The sequence below is a fragment of the Cricetulus griseus genome, chromosome 5 (genome assembly GCF_003668045.3).
Source record: "Cricetulus griseus strain 17A/GY chromosome 5, alternate assembly CriGri-PICRH-1.0, whole genome shotgun sequence".
Lineage (NCBI taxonomy): Eukaryota > Metazoa > Chordata > Mammalia > Rodentia > Cricetidae > Cricetulus > Cricetulus griseus.
Genome location: NC_048598.1, coordinates 56,242,421 through 56,252,378, shown reverse-complemented (window position 1 = coordinate 56,252,378; position 9,958 = coordinate 56,242,421). Strand labels below are relative to the sequence as shown.

The window sequence follows — 9,958 nt, the reverse complement described above, 5'->3', positions numbered from 1 at the left end:
AGCTGCAGGTCTGGGAATGTGAGGGCCCCTCTAACGGTAATAGGAGAGCACTGAAGAGGCTACCATATGGGTCTAGACTGTCAATAAAGACAAAAGGTGGGTTTATTTGCCAGGGGAAGAGGTGCAATTCAAAAATAGGCACTGGAACTGACAAAGATGGGACCAAAGGAGCAGGTTGGTGAGAGATGTTGTCTTTGGGACAAGATCAATGTGAGGGGCTCTGAGACTGCTGGGTAGAGAGGTATGACGGAAGCTAAAAGTTCAGGATAATTCCAATGCATCCTCTTGTCTACTGCCCTGAGACTCTGTGAGGAGACCTAAAAACACTGGTAGCAGGATTCTAGCCAGAGCTGGGACTGTGAGGCATAGAACTATTTCTAGGTTTAAGGACAAGAAAGAAGACCTACCTGGCCTGAGAAGGATGCCGAGAGGCTCTGACCCACTGGGAAGGAAAAAGAGGAGTTCCATGAATCACCCAGGTCCAATGACCTGATGCTCAACTTGTGGTGGAAAAGGAAGAGGGAAGCAGAGCTTAAAGATGGCACTGGCTGGTGAGGCTAGAGGTCAGAACAGTGGTAACCAGGTAGGGTTGCAAATTGACCTGCAAGGGCATATGGGAACCTTCTAGAGTGCTGGCTTAGTTAATCTAGATCTGATAGTGGCTGACCTGGTATTTGCCCAAGTTCATAGATCCTGGGGTTAGTGTCTTTGGTGTACACATGCCTGTGTGGTATCTAATGCCTCAATGACTCAAAATATTACAAAAGGTGAGGAACACGGATGCAATGAGAAGCCACAAGAATGGACAAAGTGAAGGGAACAGTCATTCCATCCCGGTCTGCATGGCTGCAACATTTAAGGCTTAGGAAGCTGGGTGCTTTGCCCAAGGTCACAGGGAGAGTGGAAGAGCCAGGCTCAAACCCTGTGGCAAATCCCTGTCCCTTCTACACCACCGGCCTTCCCTCACGTAAGTTATTTATGGAATTCAGGCTCTGGAAGACTAGATAAACACTGGGGTCTCCCTGCAGAAGCTCTGGTTGTGTGTGATTAAGTGAGAGGTAGGAGTGAGGGACCTACTCACCTCCCAGGGGAACTGGAGGCCACCTGTACAGATGGAGGCTGGCCTGCCACCTCTGCAGCTCCCGCCCAGTGCTTATCTGCTGCTGAGGAGGCCGGAGTTTATCAACGCTACACTCAATTATGCTGCCCATCTGTTCTCCACAGCTCAGAGGGACCTGGTACCAAAGCAGCCAAGGCCAGGCAATCCATAGCTGCCTGCCTGCTTAGCCTCCTGCTGCAAGACTGCTCTCAGTGCTGGGCAGGGACTGGAGGAGGAGGCAGAGAGCAGTAGAAAGGGAGGAAGTTTGCTTGTGCCAGTAGACTCCGCCTCCGTGCTGCAGGGGATAGGAGAAGAGAGGATGGAATGACAGCGTCCCCCAAAACTCTCCCTTCAGTTTTGCCAAGTGACTTCTTAACAGAGGGATTGGAGGATCAATTCCATGCATTCTGCCAAGTCCAAAGATGATTCCTGTAGTGAATCCAACTGGAAATGGGTCATTGGGATTTGTAGTACAAGCCCTTCCAAGCTAATGGTGTGCTTTTGGAGGGAGCCACCAGCCGTGGGGCCCACTGCACAGTCAGATGGCAGGATCAGGTCCATGTGCAGCACCGAGCTTTGTTTGACCCTGTGGTTCCAGGCCCATGTAACAAGGCTCAAACAGTAACAGAGTCCTTCCTGCATGTTCCTCAAGGGGGTCAGTCTAGCCAAGAGCCAAGGAAGGGGTCTAGTGGACCCATCAGGGACAAGATATATTTGCTAAGGACCCAAGTCCATGTCTGAAAGAACTTATACCTGAGGCAAGTGTTCCAAGCCAGTCCAACACCCAGCTCTCCTCAAGCAAGCATTGATCCCTGTTGATTGGGCTGCTGGGGTAGATTATAGGAAAAAAAAATATCTGGGTTTCCCTAACCACATAGAAGTTGTGTAACCTCTGATATAACTTTCTGAACCTCAGTTGAATCCCTGACAAAAGGAAAGAATCCCATCATTGCCCACACACAGAGCTGGTGGAGATATAGAACTCAATGTTCCATATTCATAGGTTTTATTGTTCATATTCAAGTACTCATATTCAGAGTTCAAGTACTCTGAGTCACTTGATTCTCTGTGGACACAGAGTGCTTGCAGACCAGTTGAGGGACATGTGCATGTGCTCATGAACTCCTGGTGAACTGGACATTATAGAGAAAAGACATCCGCTTTCTCTGCAGCTCCTGTAGAACTCGCTAATCATCTTGAATGAGTAGAGACATGACAGCCTTTAATGGTGCTGGCAAACAAACGGACAGCTCTAGGCTCCATCCCAGGAGGGGTTATGTGCCCAGCCTCAAAAGAAGGACCCCTCTGAGGATTTGCCACACTTTGGGGCACTTCTCTCTTCCTCTTAAAGCCAGCCCTGTTCCTAGCCCTGGAACAGCACACTCTGCCACTCCTACCCAGGTAGACAGATGAGGCCCGCAGGGGAGCTGTCTGCCATGGAATTTTGTAGGTTTTGGTGACTTCCAACGCCTTGAGCACAGCTGGATGCTGGCTTGGCACATAGAACAAGGACGTTGTAGGAGGAGAGGGACGCGAAGGTCTTGTCTAAAGTGACACACTGAGGTCCTCTCTGAAGAGCCTTTGCTGCTTGCTCAGCCTCACCTTCCTCTCCAGCTGACAACTGTCCTGGGGGTTCTTCACCCATTTGCATTCTTTGCTGGATGGCTGTGTTGCCAGCTTACAGCTCTCCACCTCACTTTGGGGGCCAGTATTGGGCTCCCAGGGGCTAAGCTTAGTAGAGAGGGAGCTTGCTGCACCCTATTATCTGTCATCTAGAAGACTATTGTTCCTTAAGAAGTCCTGTGGTCACTGAGCACGATGTTGCACACCTGTACTCTGAGCACTTGGGAGATGGAAGGTCCTGAGTTCAAGGACAGCCTCAGCTACATAGCAAGAGGAAGGAAAGGAAGGATGAAAGAAGGGAGAGGGGGAGGGGAAGGAGGGAGGGAGGAAAAAGAGAGGTCTTTTGTGGCAGGAGCACCTCCCAACCTTGGAAAAGGAGCTAACATTTCTAGAACTCTCTACTTGAGCAACATGCTCTTTTCAGTCTCATGACAGTCTTTCTTTAAGAAAATAAAGGAAACATCAAGCAACAGATGCTTGGAGAGGCAAGCAGCTTTTCCTAGGGCAGAAGGAGAACCAAGCTTGGTATCCTGGCCTCTGGTATAGAAGCATGGCACTTAGAGCCATCTGCATGGCAGGTACTTCTCAGCTTGTTGCCTGCAACTTCCCAACCCACAAAGTACACCACAAGCATCCCTCCCCCTGGTTTCCCCAGGCTTCCATTGCACATGTATGTAGGCAGACATGCATGTGTGCACGCGTGTTTGTTTACCCTGAGATCTATGTGACAGTGCACACATACCCCTACGCAAACCTCTGTGCCTTTCAAGTCACCGTTGTTTTTCCCACCTTCAGAAATAGCTGCTGAGGAAAGTGGGATGCAGTCAGATGTACACAGGCAGGGAAGATGTACTCCTGCTCAGGGAAGGGTGCCCTGCCCCCACTGCTCCCCTCCCAGCATCCGGGAAGCGGGATGATGAGGAGGCAAGGAGCCCCGTGTGGCCAGCTAGAGACACTGCCTGCAAGCTGGTAAACACCACTCTGAGCTTCCTGCGGCTTCCTGGCAAGGAGACCTCATGCAGAAGACAGGAATGGTACCAGCCTGCCTCAGAGCAGCCAGGGCACCCTAGCCTTGGGCCCAAAGCAAGCTGGGCCAGACCTGAGGCAGAGCAGCATTGTAGAAACAGCACAGCCTCCTATCTGTGGGTGCTTCCCAGCATTGAGACTTGAGCGGAGTTCTTTGGGTTCCTCTGGACCTATACACACTGGAGGTGTGAATGCTTATCTCCAGGCCTCTTAGGAACGCTACACATGAAATAAGCTTCTCAGAGTCTTAGGAACACATCCTGCACACCTGCCACCGAAGAGCTGCCAGATCAAACCGCTACGGAGGAGTCAGACCAGGCCAAAGAGCAGAGCTCTGAGCTGACCCAGTTTTGTGTCCAGCTTCTGTTCTAAGCCAAGACTTGATGTACCTTCAGGTCAGCACAGCCTGGCCTTAGGGTCTGAGAGAGAAGCCAGGTTGATTTCACACAGCCAGGAGGAAGGAACATCAGTGTCTTGGGTTCCAGGTAGAGGAGACCTCCTGGGGGAGGGGCCTGAGGATATGGGACTACAGTGAGCACCAGCCATGCCCCAGTGTCACAGGTGAGGTGATAAAAGGCCGGTGCTATACAGAGGAAGTTTCCCAGGTGGGTTAGGCAGCACTGGGGACAGCAGCAAGCACAACACTTCAGCACAATGCCAGCCCCTTAGTTCCAGAGAGGGAGACCTGTGCCCCAATGCCTGTTGTCTAAGAGCGTATTGTTCTCCAAGAAATCCCGTAGCCCAAGAGAAACTCTCTGTAAGTGACTAGACTTGAGTCCTGAAGAAGAATCAGAAGTTATCTGAGGGAAGTGAAACAAAAGGGGGTGGCATGTCAGTTCACCCCAAAAGGTTTCTTCAGAGAGCATGAGTGGAATAGAAACAACAGAAACCAGGAGCGGTCAGGCCAGATTACAGAAGACCATACCTGCAGGGATGAGGCAAGTAGACTCCCTGAACATCTTCTGGCAGCTCTAACAGGCCACAGAGAGAGGAAGACCCATGCCTTCATGATGGAAGGAAAGTGGCCAAAACCCAAAGCTCACCCAGGAGACCTCAGGGAGGACCGCCCTAATACCCCAGTCTACGTGGAAGTGGGGTCAGGATCCACCGCGGATTCCTGAGTCCTGGGAAGACCATCCCATATTTTAGAGCTGGGTTTGTTTCCACTACTACCTCCTTCCTCCTGCATCACCAGGGAAATGTCTAGAAACTTTCATTTATCTCACTTAACCAATGATCCAAGGAGGGAAGGATGGAAGAGCAAGAAAGGTCAAAAAAATCTATTCCACATTCATCTGGGCTCCAACCATGACAGCTTCAGCCCATCCATTCTCCTTTCTTCCCAAACACACCACATAACCTATGCGCCCCACCATCACCTGCCACACCACACCACACCACACCACACCACACACTACACCACACCATACCACACCACACCACACCATACCACACTACACCACACCATACCACACCGTGCCACACCACACCATACCACACCACACTATACCACACCATAAAATACCACACCACACCACACCATACCACACACTATACCACACCACACTACACCACACCATACCACACCACACCATACCACACTACACCACACCATGCCACACCACACCACACCATATCACACCACACCATACCACACCACACCATACCACACTACACCACACCATGCCACACCACACCACACCACACCACACCATACCACACTACACCACACCATACCACACTACACCACACCATACCACACCACACCACACCACACCATACCACACTACACCACACCATACCACACCGTGCCACACCACACACTATACCACACCATAAAACACCACACCATACTACACCATACCACACTATACCACACCACACCACACCATGCCACACCACACCATGCCACACCACACACCATACCACACCATGCCACACCACACCATACCACACTACACCACACCATACCACACCACACCACACCACACCACACACTATATCACACCATACCACACCACACCACACCATACCACACCATGCCACACCACACACTACACCACACCATAAAACACCACACCACACCACACCACACCACACACTATACCACACCATAAAACACCACACCACACCACACCATACCACACCATTCCACACCACATCATACCACACTAAACCACACCACACCATACCACACCATAAAACACCATACCACACTACACCACACCATACCACACTACACCACACCATACCACACTACACCACACCATACCACACCACACCACACCATGCCACACCACACCATGCCACACCACACACCATACCACACTACACCACACCATACCACACCGTGCCACACCACACACTATACCACACCATAAAACACCACACCATACTACACCATACCACACTATACCACACCACACCACACCATGCCACACCACACCATGCCACACCACACACCATACCACACCATGCCACACCACACCATACCACACTACACCACACCACACCACACCACACTACACCACACCATACCACACCACACCACACACTACACCACACCACACCATACCACACCACACCACACACTATACCACACCATAAAACACCACACCACACCACACCATAAAACACCATACCACACTACACCACACCATACCATACCACACCACACCATAACACTCCATACCATACCAGTCCATACCACACCACACCACACCACACCATACCACACTACACCACACCACACCATACCACACCACACCATAACACACTACACCATACCACTCCATACCACCCAATACCACACCACATCACATTACACCATACCACACCACACCATACACATATACATCATCCAAGGATTTAGAGAAGATAGCAGCAGAGAGGACCCTGGAACCTTGAGGGCTGCAAAACGGGGTCCAGGAAGCCTGGTTTCCATCTAAGCCAGCTCCTGGCTGCTCCTCTGGTTTCTGGAGTCCAGCAGGGGAGGCTGGAAGAACAGATTCCACTACTTAACTCTGCACACCCCTAACTCTGTTGTCTTCTTCCAGGGCTGCCTGACGAGGAAATGAGTGAATCCCAATCCAATGCCCAAGGATGAGGACCCACACCCAAGAGGGCATGAAGTGATGCCCACCCAGCCCACGTAGAATGACTGCCCTGAGAGGGTGGCTCTCCAGACCCAGGCAAGGCTGCTGACCCTCAGTCTGCAAATCGTGAAGAGCAGGACTCTTCCTGTGGAGGGTCCCCTGCCTTCCAGCTCCACCATGAGGCTCCTTGTGGCTGCCCTCTTGCTATCTTGGGCTGCTGGTACCCCCGCCGCAGTACCTGTGGTACCCTGGCGTGTGCCCTGCCCTCCTCAGTGTGCCTGTCAGATCCGGCCCTGGTACACACCCCGATCATCCTACCGCGAGGCCACCACTGTGGACTGCAATGACCTCTTCCTGACGGTAGTTCCCCCAGGACTCCCTGCGGGCACACAGACCCTGCTCCTGCAGAGTAACAGCATCAGCCGGATAGACCAGACTGAACTTGCCTACTTGACCAACCTCACAGAGCTGGATCTGTCCCAGAACAGCTTCTCAGACGCCCGAGACTGTGACTTCCAGGCCCTGCCTCAGCTGCTGAGCCTACATCTAGAAGAGAACCAGCTAAGCCGGCTGGAGGATCACAGCTTTGCTGGGCTGACCAGCCTGCAGGAACTCTATCTGAACCATAACCAGCTGTGCCGTATCGCCCCCAGGGCCTTTGAAGGCCTTGGCAACCTGCTGCGACTGCACCTCAACTCTAACCTGCTTAGGACCATCGACAGCCGCTGGTTCGAGATGCTGCCCAGCTTGGAAATCCTCATGATTGGTGGCAACAAGGTGGATGCCATCTTAGACATGAACTTCCGACCCCTGGCCAACCTGCGCAGCCTGGTGCTGGCAGGCATGAGCTTGCGGGAGATCTCAGACTATGCTCTGGAGGGACTGCGGAGCCTGGAGAGTCTCTCTTTCTATGACAATCAGCTGGCCCAGGTGCCCAAGCGGGCATTGGAGCAGGTTCCTGGGCTCAAGTTCCTAGACCTGAACAAAAACCCACTGCAGCGGGTAGGGCCCGGAGACTTTGCCAACATGCTGCACCTCAAGGAGCTAGGACTGAACAACATGGAGGAGCTGGTCTCCATCGACAAGTTCGCCTTGGTGAACCTTCCTGAGCTGACCAAGCTGGACATCACCAATAACCCACGGCTTTCTTTCATCCATCCCCGAGCCTTCCACCACCTGCCCCAGATGGAGACCCTTATGCTCAACAACAACGCTCTCAGTGCCTTGCACCAGCAGACAGTGGAGTCACTGCCCAACCTACAGGAGGTGGGGCTCCACGGCAACCCCATCCGCTGCGACTGTGTCATCCGCTGGGCCAATGCCACGGGCACCCATGTCCGTTTCATCGAACCGCAGTCTACCCTGTGTGCTGAGCCTCCAGACCTCCAGCGCCGCCCAGTCCGGGAGGTGCCATTCCGGGAGATGACAGACCACTGCCTGCCCCTCATCTCTCCCCGCAGCTTCCCCTCCAGCCTGCAGGTGGCCAGTGGAGAGAGCATGGTACTTCACTGTCGGGCACTGGCTGAACCAGAGCCTGAAATCTACTGGGTCACTCCAGCTGGAGTTCGACTGACACCTGCTCATGCAGGCAGGAGGTACAGGGTGTTCCCTGAGGGGACCCTAGAGTTGCGGAGGGTGACAGCAGAAGAGGCAGGGCTATATACCTGTGTGGCCCAGAACCTGGTCGGGGCTGACACTAAGACAGTTAGAGTTGTGGTTGGCCATGCTCCCTCCCAGTCAGGCAGGGACAAGGGACCAGGACTGGAGCTCCGTGTGCAGGAGACACACCCATATCACATCCTGCTGTTTTGGGTGCCGCCACCCAACGTAGTCTCCACCAATCTCACCTGGTCTAGCGCCTCCTCCCTCCGGGACCACGAAGCCACTGCTTTGGCTCGACTTCCCCAGGGCACCCACCGCTACAACATTACCCGCCTCCTTCCGGCCACAGAGTACTGGGCCTGCCTGCAAGTGGCCTTTGCCGATGCCCACACCCAGTTGGCTTGTGTTTGGGCCAGGACTAAAGAGGCCTCTCCTTGCCACAGAGCCCTGGGGGACCGGCCTGGGCTCATAGCCATCCTAGCTCTTGCTGTCCTCCTGTTGGCAGCTGGGCTTGCGACCCACCTTGGCAGAGGCCAGCCCAAGCAGGGGGTGGGTGAGAAGCCTCTCCTTCCAGTCTGGGCTTTCTGGGGCTGGAGCACCCCCTCTGTCCGAGTAGTGTCTGTACCCCTTGTCCTGCCCTGGAATCCAGGGAGGAACCCACCCAGAGGCTCAAGTGAGGAGACGGTGTCACCACCGTTGTCTCAACATTCCTGAAGTTCTGCCAGGTCTCAGCAGTAGAGAAATAACTAGGACAACTCTACACGAAAAGGGAAGTGATCTGGGCCAGACACCTGCCAGGAAAGTGGCGTTGATCCACATGCTCGAGGCCTGGCAGCTTGACCAAGAAAGACGGGGCTCTGTGGCTCCTGGGGGTGCTCTTGCAGCTTCCAAAATGGTTGCTGTTGCCTTCTGGGGGTCCTCAGCTGCTATTCTGAGGAGTGTCTCCAAGGAACAGGAAGGACTCTGCCTAGAGCCTCCTACCTCCCCAGAGGCTTCTGAACCCCAGAGCTTGGCTGTCCCCTGCCTGTGTCCCTAGGCCCCTGGCCCACAGGATATTGCCCCTCCCTCTTCTCTTTCTTTGTACAGTCTCAGTTGCTTGCTCATCCCCCTCCTGGGCAAGGGCTGAAGGAGGCCTCTCCTTTCTGTCTTGGGAGCCTACCCCAAAGTGGGAGTGTCCCCAGCTGGATCTGAAGGATATTTGGGGAGAGGGGTATCCAGGGATGCCTCCTCTCATAGCCTGGGCTCTAAAGTTGACTTTCTATAGGCAGTTTTGTACGTTTGTGGAGAAATGTGTCACCTGTCCCCAACCAATTCACTCTTTTCTCCTGTTTTGTAAAAAATAAAAATAAACAATAACAACAACAATGGGGCAGGGAATAATCCTTTGCATGCTGGGTATCAGAAAATCTCTTGGGTCTCCTCAGAGACAGGGGTGGGGGCTGGAATGTGATAAGAGTTTGGAGAAGACATTTTGAATTCTGACCTCTGTGTCTGCTCCAAACACAAAGTGTCC

The 9,958-nt window shown here is 53.1% G+C and overlaps 1 protein-coding gene across 1 annotated transcript; it reads left to right on the top strand.

Annotated features, from left to right (window-relative positions):
- The first annotated feature begins 7,020 nt into the window (after positions 1 to 7,020).
- Lrrn2 (leucine rich repeat neuronal 2) lies at positions 7,021 to 9,159 on the top strand. The gene has a single exon (XM_035444894.1). It carries the CDS (start codon positions 7,021 to 7,023, stop codon positions 9,157 to 9,159), a length of 2,139 nt encoding a protein of 712 aa, XP_035300785.1.
- Positions 9,160 to 9,958: the final 799 nt, after the last annotated feature.